The sequence below is a fragment of the Periplaneta americana genome, chromosome 8 (genome assembly GCF_040183065.1).
Source record: "Periplaneta americana isolate PAMFEO1 chromosome 8, P.americana_PAMFEO1_priV1, whole genome shotgun sequence".
Taxonomy (NCBI): Eukaryota; Metazoa; Arthropoda; class Insecta; order Blattodea; family Blattidae; genus Periplaneta; species Periplaneta americana.
The window spans coordinates 159,508,644-159,529,858 of NC_091124.1; the positions used below are offsets into that span (position 1 = coordinate 159,508,644).

General features: G+C 33.8%; 1 protein-coding gene across 3 annotated transcripts in view; it reads left to right on the forward strand.

Annotated features, from left to right (window-relative positions):
• Positions 1–21,215, forward strand: part of l(1)G0289 (lethal (1) G0289) — a 274,921-nt gene that overhangs the window by 219,667 nt on the left and 34,039 nt on the right. For all 3 annotated transcript variants that reach the window (XM_069833939.1, XM_069833940.1, XM_069833937.1), the window contains exons 5-6: positions 5,379–5,571; positions 10,652–10,861. In XM_069833939.1, the coding sequence (XP_069690040.1) occupies positions 5,379–5,571; positions 10,652–10,861 (403 nt within the window). The remainder of the gene's footprint in view (positions 1–5,378; positions 5,572–10,651; positions 10,862–21,215) is intronic.

Sequence of the window (21,215 nt, forward strand, 5' to 3'; positions counted from 1 at the left end):
GAAAAAAAATTAGGACCATGTCACTTCCGTCTTGAACAGGTTTCACTGTATATGCAAGTGAAAGTTGGGGGGGGGGGAATAGAAGAGGGAGAGAAGAAACCATTCAAAACAGTACCAGGATAGATAACCATTCGTAGATCCAGTGAGTGTTAGAGATAATGAAATTGGAAGGAAAGAGAAATAAATAGGTGAAAAGACAGAAATAGAAATAAGGCTGAAATGAACAGTAAAGAAAGGACAGAACCTGCAACAGCTAAGGATTTGGATATTAAAATTTCAGAGATATTAGATGCGATTAAAAAAATATGGGGATGTGATCAAAAAGTGCGACTGAAGTGGAACTGAAAAAAAATCGAGAAGTCTAAGGGAGAGAGGGAGTGAATAATCAAATATGTAGAGAAAGAGTAAAATATTTACAGGAAGTGAGAATAGTGAGAAAGGAATTGGTGTAAGTGGAGTAGTGAGAAAGTGAAAGTGGGTGCAAATAGGAAGAGTGAATAATAGAAAAAAATAGGGTATATAATACAATATGGCAATGAATAGGAAAAAGTGAAATTGAAATTTTAGTGAATATTAGAAAAAAGGGGGAGGAGTTGAAAGTAGTATATTATATTAGAGATTAGGATTAGTGAATAAATAGAGAATAGCAAAGAAAATATAGGATAAATATTGAATGGGAGATTAGACTGAGTAATAAAAAGGTACATAGAGGGAATGTGCATGGTTGTACCTTAATTATGTGAGACGAACCCTAATTTTATGCCCTATTTTTCAATAAGGAACGTAGAGCTTTGTAACGCAAAGCAAAGAAACCTATGCCCTATTTTGACGGCAAAAAAAGTGCATTCTATGCACCAACAAATACAGTATGTTAATTCAACTACTCAGTTGATTTAAGAAAGAAGATTAAGTTTCATTTCATCCATAGACCTTACATTAGCATTGTAACTTTGAGATTGGAACAAGTAAAACATTATACAAAAATATAAAAACATAGTAAATAGATAAATTAAATTTACAAGGATAAACAGTTCATCAAATGAGTAGATGGTATGAATGTGGAAAAATTTGGTTAATTCTGTTGTAAACTTTTCTCTTAACACTTCAGAACTTTGAGATAATTAGACAGTGCATTGAAAAATATAATACATGAACAGAGGACTCCTTTTAACAGTGAATGCAAGAAAATCTGATTTGTATCTTGTATTAAAATTACGAATGTTCTGATTAGTACTAAAAGTATCTTGATTTTTTTTAACATAAGTCAATCTTCTTAATGTATCCAGCTGTTTGCTGACAACATAAAGTCCACTATAGTCCACTGTAATCTATTCCTTTTTTGTTTTTCATGAGAAATGAGGGGTATTTTGATCGGTGTTCATTATAGATGCCTGTTGCTAGTAGCCAGAGTTGAGGTGTAGTCAATATATATTGCAGGGCTGTGTCTTCTGCAATTGGTACTGATGATTTTAATTTACTTCTTTTGTGGTTTATGGATGGACAGTATAGAAGATCTTCCAGATCTTCATCCTAAATATTACACCACAGACAAGTAGGATTGTCAGAAAGGTGAAATCGGTATAGGTACAATTGTGTGACAATGTGACCTGTTCTGGCTCTTGTTAAAAATGTTTGAACATGTCTGGGCAAGTTTTGTACATTTCCAGGTCATTTGATTTCTTTTGTACGGACTGTAAAATTTTTCCTTTGTCAGAAGAGAGCCAATTATTGTTGATCCATAGGTTTATAAAATGAGACTTTACTGAAGCAAAAGTAGTAGGGTATGCACTGAGAGATTTTTTTAACATAAAACATCCAAAAAATATATATATATACAGTACTCACAATGTAAGGTCAAGTTTCCTAAATTTTGAAAAATCGTTTTACAGAATGTTCACATGTCCTTATTCTTGGGGCTTTGTTTTGTAAATCAGTGTGTTTAATTTCATATTCCAGTATACTATTTTAATTATGTTTGTATCGTCAATAGAGTATAAGGATCTTCATGCACAACAGGCAGAACTCAATTGATTAGCAATACAAAATGTTCCCCAGGAAACAGGTTTTGCTGAGGTAAATGCTATTGGCCTTCTAATGATATAGATTGATCGCAACTGTGATACATTTCGCCAGGATCAAGTGTGGAAAAGTTTTGTTTTGCGTGATAACACAGGCTGAAGAGACATCAAGGTTACTGCATTAATATACAGCTGACTTCCATTCAGTACAGTTCAGTTTGGTTGGTGGCATTGTACTACACATTAGAACAGCGAATCTTTATTTATGATGTGTATATTACGAAGAAGTCATACAAAAAGTGTCTTACTGTATTTTTACGGAAATATCCTGCATTCAACAATCTGATTGAATAGTCCAAAAATTTAGCGAAAAAAGTGAAACTCCCTCATTTTTAAATAAATAAATGCTAATAAGTCTCATTGTAACTCAAGAAAAACTTGATGACGTAGGCTATAGACTAAACAGTCTCCCATGAAAGCATTAAGGTTGGCTCAAAAGGCAGGTGTATTTAAGACATAAGCTTGAAAAGTGACAGAATTGTTAAAACTGAAGTCTTATTATAAGACAACATTCTATTGAGAGGGATGAAATCCAGCGTGTGTCTAGAAATCTTTCTAAAAGTTATGAAATGAGTGTTTGACTGGATGGTCGACAATAACAGCACTTATTATAAAGTAAGCCAATAAATTACATCTGTAATGTAATGTATAGGTCGCGAAATTTTATTGTCGAAACCTGACTCGCTGAATCACTGCTAAGTAGACTTACTTTCCCATGTTACTTTTCAAATGGCGCCATACTAAGTGAAACCTGTTTTCATGGGTACACCCTTTATATTCTATATTGAAATGTTGTCCTTGGTAGTCTAGTAGATGCCATGCTAACTGTTGGATCTGAGGGTCATGACCTCATGGATACAAATTCAACCAAAGGTGATGAATTTCAAAGGACAGTAAAATCTTTAACATGGCTTCCTATTGATTGGAAGTAAAAATGAGAGGCCCATGTCAGAGATTTATGGCACATTATAATAGGTGGCTCCAAGCAAAATTTATAGACTATTTCTTACCCACGTTAAATTGTGATGCTGAATAACCTTTGTGGTTGAATGCTTAATATAATAAAACACTACTCGTACTCGTCTTGAAAAGCTGATTTTGGCATAATGTAAAAAATTACATTTCCACTATTCGTGGGTTTATTGCGTAATTTTTCAACCATTAAGTTTCAGAGTCTTCAGTAACACCTGGAGTGTCTTTGTTTTATAAAATTTCAATTTGGTTCCTTTGGTAGTCTTAACAGTACTTCATATTTTATTAATTTTTTTTATCATTCTCTTGTTTCTCATACCTGTTTTGCAGCCAAAACTCATTTACAGTGGTGCCATTATTACCACACTTACCATTGAATCAGAGATTCTTGAGTTCAAAGGTAAGAGCAGTCGATATTTAGCAGTGCGTAAATCCTCATCATAGCTTCTTTCAAAAGAGAAGTAATTCTTGGAGTTCATTCATAGTTTTCTTCCCAAGAGCAGGTCTTTCACTGCAAACTCAGCATTCTCTAAGCTTTCCTATTTTCTGCCTTCCTTTTAGTCTCTGCATATGATACATATGTCTTAATGTCATCTATCACCTGATATTTTCTTCTGCCCCAAGCTAGATTAAGGGCACATAAAAGGACCATGTCCCTAAATGAAAGGGTTCCAATAGAATTTACCAGCCATTTCTCGTCGACTTCAAAATTGAACTCTGCTGTCATCATCCTAGGACAGATTTTGTGATGTATTTATTACAGATGCCCTCACCTCTGAAATGGTATTCTTTACACTTGCAAAATAGCAAAGTCCAAGGAAAGTTCAAACTCACGTTAGCAGTTAGGCTTATTCTATTATTTTTTATCCCTTTTTTTGTGTTATGTACAAAAATGCTAAAGCTTGGTTGTTTTTAAACAGATAATATTAAGTTTTAATATGTTTGTGTACGTGTGTGTGTGTGTGTGTGTGTGTGTGTGTGCGCGTGCGTGCGTGCGCGCGTGCGCGGGCGTGCGTGCACTTATAATTATTAATATAAATGTCATATTTCTTTGAAAATTTGCTGTCTTTGATTCTGCCAATGGTGGTACATGGTACAGTAATAATGGATAATGATGACTAATGGAAAAATGGTGAAATGCTGGCAAGTGAAATGAAAGTATCCCACATAAACCTGACCTTAAGTATCCTTCCCTAGAAGTAATACACTGAAACTGCAGATATTTTTGCCATCTTAAATTCTGTCACTGGTACACCATGGAAGATAAATTTATGCTACACAATACTGGTAATTGTGATTGTTAATGGAGAAATGGTGGAATATTGATAGAGAAAGCAGGAATATCCCTCGAAAATGTCCCAAGTATCGTAATTCATTTGCATTTAATGAAATTTGAATTTGGACTCTAATGTGAGAAGCCAGTGACTAACATTACACCAGAATGAGGAAATATTTAACTAAAATATTTTACATCTTGAGTACACAACTTTTAACACTGTATCACTTCAGAATATGTATGATAAGACTTTCCTGTGTTAAATTCTAATGTATCTTGTTTACATGTTCCGACCTATTTATGGGTCTTCTTCAGAACTGGTCGTTGTTGGTCTTTTTTTTTTAGTAAGTTATTTTACGACGCTTTATCAACATCTCAGGTTATTTAGCATCTGAATGAGATGAAGGTGATAATGCCGGTGAAATGAGTCCAGGGTCCAGCACCTAAAGTCACCCAGCATTTGCTCATATTGGGTTGAGGGAAAACCCCGGAAAAAACCTCAACCAGGTAACTTGCCCCGACCGGGAATCGAACCCGGAGCACCTGGTTTCACGGCCAGAAGTGCTAGCCATTACTCCACAGGTGTGGCCTCGTTGTTGGTCTTGGCACCTCTTGTTTTGTTTCCTGTGGGGGTGTGTTCGTGTGGTATAATCCAGAAACTAAACACACTAGAACAATATGAAATATACAGACACACGAAAACACACCCCAACGAAATTCTCAACACATAACTCAATTTCAGAACACACACACTCTTTGACTCTACATTATACCGCACGAACACACCCTCACAGGAAACAAAACAAGAGGTGCCAAGACCAACAACGACCAGTTCTGAAGATGACCCATAAATAGGTCAAACATGTAAACAAGGTACGTTAGAATTTAACACAGGAAAGTCTTATCATACATATTCCGAAATAAAATATTTTATTCTTGAAAGTCAACAAAATGCATGTCTTGATTTAATTTGGACATGTTTAGATTGTTTTGTAAAATTATTTGTATGATAAAATGTAACAGTTTCTGAGAAATATGTATGGAATTTGCAGACAGTGAAGTTATCGTTTGACTTCCCATTTTACGGCCACTTGGTTCGCAATGTAACGATAGCAACAGGAGGCTTCCTCTACACTGGGGAGTATGTACACTCCTGGCTTGCAGCAACACAGTACATCGCTCCACTCATGGCAAACTTCGACACGAGCATCTCCAAGAACTCTAGCGTGAAATATGTGGACAATGGTAAGTTGCCCTGAATTCAGCAGACCATTACAAGATTTAATTGTAGTATATTTGTAAACTAAATGAAATACCACTTCAAAGATAGCTACTTACAGATACTGGGAGCTAGAAAGTTGCCGCAAAAGGGGAGATAGCACAGCCAATGAAGGGAATCCCACCATATTTTTATTTTTTGTTTCATTTATTGCATTTGCGAACAAATGAGTGTACTGCCACGTGACCTCAAAGCTGGCCTCACAGAATTGTAAATTTATTCATTACATGAATGCTGCAAACATAATGAGCTAGCAATTTCTCTATGATAGCAACGAATTATTCATTGCTTTATCTGCTTGTTGAGATACTAATGGCCGGTTTGTCCAAGTATTGTTAGAACACTTAACGACTGTTAAACCTTCAACAGTTTGTTAAATACAGTTTTTCCATTTGTTCAACACCAGTTTGGCTTAACAGATTCTTAACCATTTGTTAACTTTAAATGTAGGATTTCAGGCTGTTAACTCATTTAACAAACAGTTAAACATGGCGGATAACACCACAACTGTTCAGACAAAAGTTGTGAAAATAACATGTTATGTTTCTCTTTGAGGAATGTTTACAGTAAGGGCCGGTTTCACCAAGCTTCAGTAAATCAGTTCAAATGAAACATTAACTAGTACTGAACATTAAAATATTTACACGAGTACGTTTTTATGTGCACTGTTTCCGTAGACTTCAAGCGGAGCAGCTATATGTGCCTCGTCGTGCTTATTACATCATTGACTCTTCGATGGAGTAGTCAGTAGCGAGTTGGCTTGCCATCCCGGGGGCCCGTGTTCGATTCTCGACGACAACTTCTTTTTTTATTAACGTAACTAATTTTTATACATGTTACCTTTCTTCATTTTTATAATTTTGTGTAGTGGAACGAATTATTCCGCAACTCTGGCTCCACTAGGAGAATTTAAAAAACTCTTGGGAGATCAATTTTCTTCCCGAAATAAAACAAAGATAAACAAACAAATTAAAGAAAAATAAAATAAATACACATGTGGATCTAATACTTCATCCACATGCCACCGGCATCTATCACTGCCTGGCATTTTTGGAGCATTGAGTCCACCAGATCGCGGAAATAGTTCTGGTCCTTAGCGAAATCTTTCCAGGTAGCCAGAACTTGATCCCAGAACTGATCTGGATTTTGAGGTGGGATGTCTCGATATTTGTCAATCCTCTTTTTCATGCTTTTCCATGAACCGTCTTTGAACGTTTATGGCGGTGTGCGTGGGATGATTATCCTGCTGGAAAATTAAATTTCCATCGGAAAGAAAACGATTATAAATTCCAAGAATCCAGCTCTTGCGCTTCTGTTTTAAAGCCAGTGCAAACATCTTATCTCTAGCTATAATATAATTCTAATAAATGAAAGTTAATATACCAAGTAAGTTTTGTTATGTTTGAATGCACATTATGAATTAATTTACTAATATTTCTTAGGTACCGGTATGTAGCTACTCGTATAATAATCACTTTCATGTCTTAAAATAAAACTCAGTTGTATGTTACCTAGTTGATTAGTTTCAGCTTTGTCTCAGCCGTTTTTATGATATTCTAACCTATGATCAGTTTCTTCTAAAATTTTGAGTACCGGTACCACGATCTTCGTGACGCGGTATCTTTTGTGAATTTTTGTGTCATTCAAATTTTCAAAATGATCGGTTTTTAAATGGTTAACATTATCTCCATTTGACTCTTAATTTTCGAGCAGTTCCAGATATAACAATTCTGCGTCGAAACGTTCTGCCATTTTATATTGCAACTAATGAATAATTAAAAATTTAAAGACGGAAATTTCTATCACTAAATTTAATGATAGTTTTACTGGTTCGTTAGGCTAAAGATGCTTGGTGAGATATAAAAATGATTTAATGAACCAGTAAATAAATTAATGAATGATTAAAACCTTAATGAAGCTTTGTGAAACCGGCCATAAGACTGGTAATATATAATTTAAAAGATATTTTGGAATATTAATATAGGGATGATAATCTTTATAAGTCAACTGATTATCATACTGACGCTTATTTCGATGCTGAGCTATTATCCATTTAATATTGAGGAATTGTGCGATCTCAACGTGGCAAGAAATTGAAGTCAGATTTGAATATCCTACAAACAGAAATAGGCCATTTGTTCCAATTCACCAGCTACTATTAACTCTAGATTCTATGTTACTGGCTCTTCAACTATAGCCGATGTCAATAATACTTCAAAATACACAGTGAGTCAATAATAAAATGTTTCAGCAGCAATTGCTTCTTTAGGACGAAATTACATATTATTTATACATGGACCTGAATTAGAGAATTTTATATGATACGGAATTCTCCTCGGGGTTTTGTGTACAGTTGACTACACACACATTCGTGTAATTATTGTCACCTGGTGGTCATAATGCTGAGATTTTTCTAAACAGAAATTCATATTTAGCATTATAAAATATAACCGTACTTATAATAATTATTATTATTCAATAGTAGTCAATGCAACGTTCATTTATCAACTCTCTGTACTGTATGAATCGTGGCTACTGTAACAGGTTACGATTTTACACATGTTTCATGACTTACTCTACAGTACAGAATTTAAATAATAATATCAGCCAATAAGAAGTTGTCTTATATAGGCAAAGTCATTACCAACTGCTGTTGAGTAGTTAGAATAGTAATAACGACAGTTAAAGTTAAGTGTTGGTTATTTTAAACAAAATTATGTTGGAAAAACGGAAAACCTCTTAACAAAACGTTTAAAATAAACCAGCTGTTAATTTAACATTAGTTAAGCCAAATTAAACATTACTTGGAAAAACTGGCCACTATAATTCCACTTCCACCTGCACCAGTGTTAACCCAATGTGAATGACCCAATGGGGAACATGGCTCAATGTGGCCTTATATTATGCTTGTGGCCAGTTTGTCCAAGTAATGTTTAATTTTGCGTAACGAATGTTAAATTAACAGTCTGTTTATTTTTAATGCTTTGTTAATGTATTTTCCATTTGTTCAACATCATTTTGTTTAAGTCATCAAATTATCTGTCCTTATACTGCTTGTCATCAAATTATCTGTCCTTATACTGCTTGTTTGAGGCTTGAAAGTAATGTAATTTTCCCTAAGATAGGTTACTAGCCTAGAAGTAGAGTCAGTAGAAGAAAAACTCAGCAAATACAAATTCAATTGGCTAGATCATGTAAGAAGAATGGAAAATTCAAGAATCCCAAAAATTATGATGCAGTATAAACCTAGAGGACATCGTCGACCAGGAAGACCTTTAAGAAGACTGCTAGATGGGGCCGAAACAGGTCTACAGAGGCCTAATTCGTGAAGGATGATGATGATGATGATGAATTTTGTTTAAGATAACCAACATTTAACTATAACATCTGTTAGCACTATTTTAACTACTCAACAGCATTTGGTAATGATTCTACACATGTAAGACAATTTTTTATTTAAATTCTATATTATAGAGTGAGTCATGAAACTTGCATAAAATGACAACCTATTATAGTAGGCCATGCTCCATAAACAAACAGTTGACAAATGAAAGTTGTAGGTGACATGCTGAATAATAATTACAAAGTAAGGTTATATTTCCTCATTGCTATTATGGATACGAAATAAGAAAGAAATAAAATAACACTGATGTATTTAAACAGTCCAAAGTATTTTTTAAATTTTATATTACCAGTCATAAGCTAAACATTCCCTACAGAGAGACACAAAATGTTAATTTCGCAACTTCTGTTCGAACAGCTGTGGAGACATCGGCCATATTTAACTAACCGTTAAACGAGTTAACTGCCCGAAATCCTACATTTAAAATTAACAAACTGTTAACAATCTGTTAAACCAAACTGGTGTTGAAAACATACAATTTTATTAATTAACAAACTGTTTAGAGTTTAACAGTCGTTAAATTTTCTAACAATATTTGGAAAAACTGGCCATTAAAGTATTGAAAATATCATATATTTGTAAAAGGACGAAAATATGCACTTATATGCAACATAAAATCATGCTTAATAAACTCAAAAATTGATAATTCGTTTATGTATACAGAGTGTAACTCTTGTCCCTATTTTTTTAAAGTTATGTACTCCCACACATTCACAAGCGGTGCCGTAAATATGAATCTGTGCTCATTGAGCCAGCGTGCATATCATTTGCAGAGGCAGTTCTACAACTAATTGTTTCCTTGTTTATCAAAGTCACTGGATTAGGGGTAAAACATCTAGATTGTGTACAGAGAGATTTCCCTGTACGAAGGTCACCTGAATTCCAATGACATCCCATAAAATGCAATGTTGCCTACATTCGAAAAATAAGGGGCAAGAGATACATACACCTCCTAGTATAATGGTGAGTATACAGTTATATCCTCCAAGAAAAAGCATGCAAATCAATGAACTTTTGTGCCCTAGTCATTTTGATTCAAATTAAAATCTGCAAAGTGATTAGTACGTTTTACTGTGAAAATTTGCACTTTAAAGAATGAAATCAGTGATTTGTGACGTTTGCTGACATGTAATATTCTTATCTCTTTATATTTATTTTACTGATGAACATTATTGAACAAGTAATTATATTTATTTTACTGATGAACATTATTGTAAAGTAATAACTACTTCACTGTGTTAATATTATAAATTTTGGTGATAAATTACCTGGTTGATTAGTGTCGACGTGGTTTATGTCATCCTCTGAATCGTAGTCCTTATTTTAATTCATACATCTAGCAGATTAGCATATTTCTGTGAATGAATATGATACAGGAACATCATTCAGAGTTCAGTGGAAGAAAGTTCTGCTGCAAAATAAATCTGAATCAGACAATTTCACGTTTCAAACAACACATCATAATAATGGTAACATTGCCAGTTGTCACTGACAATATTCAGGATGATCATCCAGCCAAAGTTGGTCTCTCTGATGCCTATACATTGACAGAACTACGTACCTTTGTTTAATTTATTTTAAAGCTTAATTCATATTTCTAATAATGTCAGATTGACACATCTCTCTAAATGAACGTGTTACAGGAACATCATTCACAGTTCAGTGGGAAAAAGTGCTGCTACAAGATAAACCTGAATCAGGCGATTTCACATTTCAAGCAACACTACATAATAATGGTGACATTGTTTTTGTGTACCAAAATGTGCCAATTGTCATTGAGAATATTCAAGATGATCACCATCCAGTCAAAGTTGGTCTTTCTGATGCCTACATCATTGATAGAACTATCTTTTGTAAGTATTGGAAATGTTACTTTCTGATAAAATAATATTAAAGATACTTCAAATGTTACAAAGAGTGTCACAGTTTCGAAAATACATTAAAGATATTTTAAAGCAGGATCTTTAATGCAACGTGTAGTACACTGTCCCTAATCTGATGTGTTAATCTTTGAGGTCTTATTGTTTTTTCTGTATCTATCATTTGTGGATGCCTATTTAGTTTTCATTAATGACAGACAATTTTGGAACCATTAAATAAATTAATAATATACACACACAAACACATATACATAAATTATACACATAATATACGATGATAAATTGATACTTAGCATGCATTGCCCAATTCTAAATAGTTATCCAATTATTTCCCGCATTTTGAGAGATACATTACTTAGAATAATTAAAGTAATCAAAATGGATGCTTCATGTACAAGCTGTCAGGCCCAGTGAAGCTGGAAAGTTCTTTTCTCCAGACAAATTACATAAAATATTGTGCAGTTTGAAGAAGAAACTCACAACACCAAGTTTTGTAAGCATATTCTCGTTATTGAACTAAATTTAAAGAAATAGTACAGTACCAATACTTTTGTGTTTCTTTTGCTCATGTTGAATCTTTCGTACACTACTTTTAACACTTGAATATAAGTAATTGATTAAATGGCGATCTTACTCGTGTTATGTAAGCATGTGTGGCTTACAGCTGTTTCGGTGTTACTTGACACCATCCTAGTAGGCTCTGAGGATGGTGTCAAGTAACACCAAAACAGCTGTAAGCCACACATGCTTACATAATTAACACGAGTAAGATCGCCATTTAATCAATTATTTGTTTCTTTTGATATTTTGTATTTTTCTACAGTTAATACAATTATTAATTATTTTCGTAAGATTTAAATTATTAAATACTATAATTATTGGGAAATGATACTTGTTAACATGAACAATTTTACTCAAAATTATACTGTAAATAAGCCTTGAGAAAGACCTTGCATTTTTTTTTCTACTATCTGACCTTCCAAGGCTTGCCTATAGACACAGAATAACATACAATTCACAGTAATGATTGTACAAGAATGAGCACATGAAAAAAATGTATAGAAAAAATATTTAAGATAACACGGATTTCAAATCACAAATATATAATTTTAACAATTATGTGGAGTGTTTACCATATAAGTGATTTTTTAAGATTGCAACTGAGTATTTAATTATATTTTGGTCAATTTCGCTTTGAATATCTTTGCCTAATTTATATTTCCCTTTCCACATCACAAAAAGTTTAGGGACTGTTCTTTCGAACCTCAACAGCAGATCTGTCACTGTGACACTCTGGACGTTGTATTTGTTACTTCATATTGAATATAATTGTGTATGAATAAATTATAAGTTTATGTCAAAATCTAAAAAGTTCACATTTGTTCAAGTTGTAGATTTTTAATTTTTTTACTTGCAGTCACTTTCCCCTAATTACTCATATTGCAACTCACTTTGAGGATTGCTTTGAAATTAGGCCTACTTGTTCGGGAGTTTTTGAAAAGAAGCAACATCATATTACCTCAAATAATACTGTATGTGGTAGCATGCGTGATTGAGTCTCCTGCCCTTAATCCCATTCCAGAGCAGTGAATATAATCCAATGGAAGTTTTATGTAACAGTAAGTTAAGACTGGTTTACAATAAACCGGGAACGGAAACAACGAGAACGGAAATAATGTTAAAATTAATGCATTTAAATGTGATTGTTCACAATAGTTAATTGTGAATGCTCACATTTAAATACATTTATTTTAACAATATTTCTGTTCTCGTTCTCGTTTTCGTTTCCAGTTTATTGTGAACCAGCCTTTATCGGTATTACTAAGGAACGGATTTTTATGTACTGAAAACTTTAAAATATTTATTTCCTTATGCAGTAAAAAATGGAAAATATGTTCAAGAAATGGAAAAAAGTATAAAAATTGTAAAAATATTTTGTTTCAATATTACAAAACTTCAAGTATGTATGTATTATAAAGAAATCACTCACCAATCTTGTTGAGATAGTGGTGGGTTCAAATAACTTGCATTTATAGTGAACAATGACTTTCTTCAAGTTTTCCATCACAAACTGATGTCGGTTGTTTTGGAACAATGCACGATACTGGGAGAAGAACCCTTAAATGTCTCAAGAATTGTGTCAGTCAACAAGTTGGTTGATATTTCTAATTTATTTATAGAGTGACACAAAAAACTCAAATTTGCAGATATGTAAGATATTTCATTTTTAAAGAACTGTACTAAAGTAAGTTGTGAAGAATTTCAATTGTTGAAGCATGATCCTTATTTAGTTTATCTTTCACTGATTTAAAATTTTAAAAATTGTCTGCATAATGTACTACTTCTTCTAACCATATCCCCCAGCGAGTAACTATGGGTCTAGGCAGAAGTGCAAGATTGGGATTTTTGGCTTTGAACAAATCAATTATTGTTGGAGTTTTCACGAACATTTCTTTGCTGTTTGAAATTAATTTGTCCACTTCATAATAATTTACAAGATATGTACCTGCTCATATACTATTTGTAAATCAAATACTATACAACGTATGTATATCATGTTTGGGAAGCTTACAGAAAGACCTTCTGCTTCCTGCTCATATACGGAGCAGCATCCGTAGGTAAGAATAAAACAATTTCAAATTTGACTCTATTTGCCATAACAACTGCAGAGATTTATTGAATAAGTGAGACATCTACTTCTAAAGATTCCACTAAATTCAGAGAGGAGACCATGACTTTGGTTTGGAGAATTGGATGTGGTTTCTTATCTTTTTGAAGTGTTTTCGTGATTGTACATCTCTGAAAATCAGTTTTGTTTGATATTATTGTGAATTGGATGTGTATTGTTGTATAAAAGTGATAGCAAATGATTTTGTTATATACTTTTTCACTTATATGTGATTTAGTATTCCCTCATTTTAGACTGTTTATTCTTCCCTAGTAACAGAAGTTTCATGGCTACTTTTATGAGTTATATTGATGTTTATAAGTTATATCTCCGAAACTCGTAATCACAATGGATAGCAAGGTGTGTGCACATAAAATGAACAATGATACTAATTTACCAAATTCTTCGTCACACTCTCCAGCATTATGTGAATATTGTGGTAAAACATTTAAAAATAATAGAGATATGTGGATACACACAAGTCTACCTCATAAATGAAATATAGAGAAAATTTAATCGATCACAGTAACAATTCTGTTGCACCCAGTCAACATTCTATTAGTCACGTGAATGATGAAAACTATATAACCCATTCTTATCCACAATTAAATGAATACCATTCTAAATTAATAACCTGGAAAACGAAGTTTTCTACAGAACTTATTGATGATGAATTCAATAGATCAGTTGAATTTCTTTCTTTCTTGACATCAGCAGTTTATTTTTTACCTTTCCTCAAACACCCAGCTACAAGATATTACAAGGAATGGAAAAAAAAAAGCTAATACAAATAACCAAAAATCATATGCGACATCTACTAATTCTGAAATAGCTATGAAGCGAGACAGACAGAGAGAAAGAATGCTTATATGTACCAGCTCACACAGTTTTATTTTTATAACCAACGTCGCAAAGCTATCCGTAATGTGTTCAAGAACGATAATATTTCCTGCTCAATCGAAATTTCGAAAATATATGACTATTACTCCATCTTTTCTACAGAAAATAATTTTATGCAGGCAGACTCCGCAAGAAATTAGTGAAGCTGATCATATTGAAATTGATGACTTGTTTGACACTACAATTGATAAAACGAAATTATCGAGCCTACTGGGAGCATTTCCATTGATACTGCTTCTGGACCTGACCACGTGATTGTACAGGCAATTAAAAATGCTATAATGTCTATAATATAGGTCAGTTTCTATCTGATGCTTTTCCAATTCACTGCGGGCTAAAGCAGGGAGATGCACTATCACCTTTACTTTTTAACTTCGCTTTAGAATATGCCATTAGGAAAGTTCAGGATAACAGGCAGGGTTTGGAATTGAACGGGTTACATCAGCTTCTTGTCTATGCGGATGACGTGAATATGTTAGGAGAAAATCCACAAACGATTAGGGAAAACACGGAAATTTTACTTGAAGCAAGTAAAGCGATTGGTTTGGAAGTAAATCCCGAAAAGACGAAGTATATGATTATGTCTCATGACCAGAATATTGTACGAAATGGAAATATAAAAATTGGAGATTTATCCTTCGAAGGGGTGAAAAAATTCAAATATCTTGGAGCAACAGTAACAAATATAAATGACACTCGGGATGAAATTAAACACAGAATAAATAGGGGAAATGCATGTTATTATTCGGTAGAGAAGCTTTTATCATCTAGTCTGCTGTCAAAAAATCTGAAAGTTAGAATTTATAAAACAGTTATATTACCGGTTGTTCTGTGTGGTTGTGAAACTTGGACTCTCACTCTGAGAGAGGAACATAGGTTAAGGGTGTTTGAGAATAAGGCGCTTAGGAAAATATTTGGGGCTAAGAGGGATGAAGTTACAGGAGAATGGAGAAAGTTATACAACGCAGAACTGCACACATTGTATTCTTCACCTGACATAATTAGGAACATTAAATCCAGACGTTTGCGATGGGCAGGGCATGTAGCACGTATGGGCGAATCCAGGAATGCATATAGAGTATTAGTCGGGAGACCGGAGGGAAAAAGACCTTTGGGGAGGCCGAGACGTAGATGGGAGGATAATATTAAAATGGACTTGAGGGAGGTGGGATATGATGATAGGGGCTGGATTAATCTTGCACAGGATAGGGACCGATGGCGGGCTTATGTGAGGGCAGCAATGAACCTTCGGGTTCCTTAAAAGCCATTTGTAAGTAAGTAAGTAAGTATAATATCTGACACTATAGCCATAATTGCTACTAGAATGTTAGTTTCAGGAACTGTACCTCCGATACTAAAAAAGCCCAAACAATATCGATTCATAAAGGCGGTGATAAAAACTTATTATCATCTAAGTGGCGCCCAATAACTTGTTCGGTTGTTTGAAGAGTAATTGAGAGAGTCTTTGATAAGCGCCTCCGCAGTTACATCACCTTTATTGAACATCAGAGGGACTTTACTGATTCTCCAGGAACACATGTAAATACATCCGTTCTTGAGTGTACCCACCAGTCAGTTAAACAAAAGAAAGAGTCAGCCTGTATCGTCTTTCTGGACATTCGAAAAGCTTATGACAGTGTTGGCTGTAATCATCTCAGTGCAGTATTGGAGTCTTCTGGTATATCTACCAAACTTCAAAATCAATTATGAATTTACAGAGTGACAGTATGACACAAATTGAAACCTGTCGCATGAAAACAAAACCTATAATTTTCAAACATGGGTTTTATAGGGATCCCCATTATGACAATCGTTATGTAACGTCTCTACCAACCATATTCTGAATGAACTGGAAGATTCGATAACTTCACAGTATGGTTACTTACTACTTCCAGACCAGCCTCAACTAACTGCAATGAGTTTGCAGATGATACAGTTATCGTAAGTAAAGACTCTACAGCAGCAGAAGAATTAACAAGAATGGTCATTCAACGCTTTGAAGAAATTGGTCTCGAAGTTAATATATTCCCGAATTATCAGTCCTTTCAATTTGGGAAGGTCAATTATGTAATGATAATCTAGTTCTTTACGACAACCGTGAAATCGAAGCTCATGGCGTAACTGATATCATACGTTATTTGGGTGTTAACTTTACAGATCAGATCACTTTTGACTCACATCAGACCATTTAAAATTTACGAAACAAAGTTGAAACACTCACTATTTCACTGCTATTATGCCCAGATCAGAAATTCTTCAATTCTTCCAATATCTCCAACTTTCATATACCCTCAACATATAATTCCATTAAGTAAAATTCCTAAATCCTTTTTACAAAATAGTGACAAAATTCTGAAGAGTGCACTGAAAAAAATTTTACATCTTCCTATGAATGTTCCTGACAACATACTGTATACTGAACGTCGTCTTAAAGGGTTGGGATTCTTTTGTATTGCCTGGGAAACAAGACTGCAACATTAACATTTGTCATGTTCTTCACCGCAACAATAATATATATTAATCACTTTCGCAACCTCAGTGATGAATGCTTAAGTTGCATAGAAGATCTTGGTATCCAACTTACCACCACCAATCTCAATTCTCGCAATCTTCTACCTGATGAAAGATGAGTTTGACAACAACTAAGAAAACAAGAAGCAATTCTGTGAAACCATCTTCCTCACAAAGGCAAAGGTGTTGCACTCTATGGGGAATATACACCAGCGAACAAGTGGATTCGTGATCATAAGGACTTATCGTGCTCCAGAGGGATAGAAGCAATTAAAATGACAGCAGGTGTGCTGGGCAGGCCTCAAGACGGTACCCTCTGTTGGTACTGTTGCAGAGAGCACGAAACTCTTGCACACGTCTTGGATGCCTGTCTATATGAGAAAGTACTTCGCAGTAGAAGGCACCATCACATTCGGGGCTTGATGGCTCAAGATCTGAGGGATCATGGCTACACATCTATAGGGAGATTTCTTGTCTGGTCACAAATGGCAATACTTGGTGCATAGATATAATTACATTTAAACCAAACTCCAAATCCTGAGTAATCTGGACCCTACAGTCTGGTTTGAATCTCATAGTGGGGCAGCCAGAAGAGGTCAATTTTGAGAAGAAAGCTATATATGACCCCACAATCAATTATTACAAAGTAAAATACAGTGTAGACAATTTTACGATAACCAGATTGGTGGTTGGAGCAAGGGGAACCACTCCAAAATTTTTTGCTAGTTTCTGGACATCAATGGGATTAGATAAAGCACTCTTCTCTCGATTGATCATTATCGCTATTAAGGTGTCTGTTTCAATTTTAGAAAATCACCTTTATGGATTTAACAACTAATGTGTTTTATTTAGGATTGAAGATTGTGATATGTATAATTTAAAAATTATAAGCCTCATATTTTAATTTGTAAACGAACATTTCACATTGATTAAATTTAATTGTTTTATATACTTTGTCCTTGTGGCAACCCTTTAATAAGGGAAGTTTGTAGTAATAAACTATTGTAGATATTGCTACAAACGGAAATGAACACTTGGCTTCACTTTCGGCATTATATCACCAATCACTTCACTTCACTTATGTACTGGCACTGCATAAATGGTCTGAATGAATGAAGCCAATGCCTCTAACTAGAGAATATTTGAGTCGAATGCATTGCATCAGCCGTCATTTCATAGGGATTCATAGGGATTCCCCTTCGATAATGTGAGACAGCACATACAGTCAAGGTCACTACATAGTACATTTAAGAAAGAAATTCATTCACATTGTGTTTTCATTAAGATGTAGTATGTACGAGTTTTGGATTGAATTAAAAAATTAGAACAAAGAAAAAATAACAATTTATGTATTTATAGCTAAATTATTTAAAATATGTATTTACATATAAAAAATTACAAACATATGTATTTTTATGTGATATAAAATTGAATATACAAATTACTGTATTCTGGTTCGGAATTTTTGCCTCAGTTACAGTCTTTTATCTATAAACAAAAATAGTATATTAAGAAACAAGTTCATAATGTTATATGTTGTGACACAAGTCAATTTTTAGGGGAAAAAACAAAGCAGGTTTCCTAATTTTGACGAGTGCAATAACTGCATAACATTATAAATGTATTTTATGTGTTATTTTTTTGTACGACAGCATTATAAAACAATTAATAAAGAAATAACATCAGATTTGTAATCATGGGTAGTTTGATATCATGCTATGACAACAGTGACGTGTCCACACCTGTGGAGTAACGGTTAGCGCATCTGGCCGCGAAACCAGGTGGCCCGGGTTCGAATCCCAGTTGGGGCAAGTTACCTGGTCGAGGTTTTTTCCGGGGTTTTCCCTCAACCCAATACGAGCAAATGCTGGGTAACTTTCAGTGCTGGACCCTGGACTCATTTCACCGGCATTATCACCTTCATTTCATTCAGATGCTAAATAACCTAGATGTTGATACAGCATCATAAAATAACCCAATAAAAAAAAAAACAATGACATTAAATATTATAACATGACAAATCGTTTCATAATGTTAACTTTATGGTACAAGTTGTGCCATCATAATAGAAGTTGTGACTTTTTAGTTGGCATGCTAATATTTTACGGCTCTGGTACAATAATGTGGCATATTATGCACGATTTTCACTAACGATAAAGACTGTTTATAATGCTGGAGTACAAAAAAAAATATTTATTTACATAAAAATCCGTTCTCTAGTTATTACTATTGTTGATGCCCTGTTTTTGTATTGTTTTTCGCTTGTCAGTATTCGAATATTGACAGAAGGATGTTCATGTTAAGCCCTCCCATGCAATTTAAATGACAGCAGTAATAAATTAGACGCTGTTTGTTCTCTTGTTTAGAATAATATTGTGAATGTGAAATTCAGAGGTGAATACGACATTAGTTATTTTTTGTATCTTTAATTTTGTAAAACTAGTAATAATACCAAGCTTCTTTTTATCATTGTTATATATTTACCTGTTCCACTGATCATTATGGTTGCTTGGTTACTCACATGATGCTACCAGTTGGTATATTTCAACTGAGTTTATTCCACTTCCTGCTGGATCGTATCCTATTGCTGCGTAAACAGCCTGCTTAATCAAAGTTATTTTGCCGCTAGGTGGCAGGCAGTGCCCACCGCTAGTATATGCGTTGATTGGGCAGGCAGTGTAAACAGCTATAGGGTGTGATCCAGTAGGCAGTGGTTTATTCATTAACTTACAACATACAAATTTTTTTTATGAAGATTATGAGTCATATGAACTTAAAAACAAAAAGAAGACATCATTTAGCAACATAAAGTGGATATAAACAATATGAACTGTTCAACTATAAGCATACAGTGTATGTTTGGATAGAAAAATCTTAACTGAGACTTCCATAATTTATCTTGTTCTTTCCTGTGGCTTGATGGGTTTTACTCAGAGCCTTCTTCAGTTACAAGCCTAAGCATGGGTAGGTTTGGCAACTCTGAGTGGAGGCGAGAGATTCTAAAGTGATATTGATGTAATTGTGCTTGCTCATTGCTTTCGTTGTATGTAACGTGTGTTTTTTCAATATTACTTTATGCACAAAGGTAAGATCAAGAGTCAGAGTAGTGATGTAAATTATTATGAAACCGAAAATAGTGTTTTATTGCAATCAATTAGCAATACTTCAGTATATGGCGTAAGTAGGCTACTTACATACAAAGACTGCCACTTAAAATAATTACAAAAAAACACGTTTTTTTTATTGATAGTACAAAGGTAAATAAATAAATAAATTAGATATTCCTTGCACCGAAAATAATAAAATCAATAATGTAATAAAGACATAAGTTCCATTCAATTAAATTTGTGGCTAGCAAATTGACAATGTTTTGCGACTTTATGGTGTTTCACCTGTAACGTGAAAGGTCTAGGATACATTTTAATATTATCTTATGCGATTATCTATCATGCTTTTCTATAAATACAGATGCTCAGGAAGCCAGTTTTAGTTTGAACCTGGCCAATCACTATAACAATACTGTTATCCTAAATTATTTGTTATAAACTTTTTAAGATATAATTCTAAATAAATATAACTACAGAAAAGAAGCTAAGAATGTAAATTATGCAAATAAAATAAAAATGTAAATAGAGTAAACTATTGACATATTATAATAAAATATGAGGATGTAAATACAGTTAGGCCAAATATAAAGATCTATGAAAAAGTGAAGAAACATACCTTCAACATAATACGTAACAAAACACATATCTAATAAGTATGTGCCAATTAGCGTAAACTCAGTGAACTTTAAATCCTGTAAATACCAAGTGAAAAGAAACATGTTAAAACTAATTTATTACAAAAGAAATAATATTAACCAGCAAACCTTGAAAACCACAAATTGTGTGTACCGTATGCATCTACAAATTGTAGGTAGTTCTGATGTAGAGCAGGCATTCCGAATCTTCAACAAAACTGCAACATTTATGGGATCACAAAACAGCTGTTTACAATGAACTTGAAAATCAAGGGCGTAACTTTATTGATATAACAGGCGAGACCCAACAATTTGGCTAGAATTCTGATACACCACAAACCACAAGTAAGACTACAAAAATGTAGTTTATACAATATTTAATAATTGGTCAATCATTTTGTCAATAATAATAACAGTAAAAATTGCCAAAGGCTGCAGCCATATTTTCATTTATTGTCTTGTTTTTATCTCCAACACGCACTTAGTTTATAATATATCAACAATTA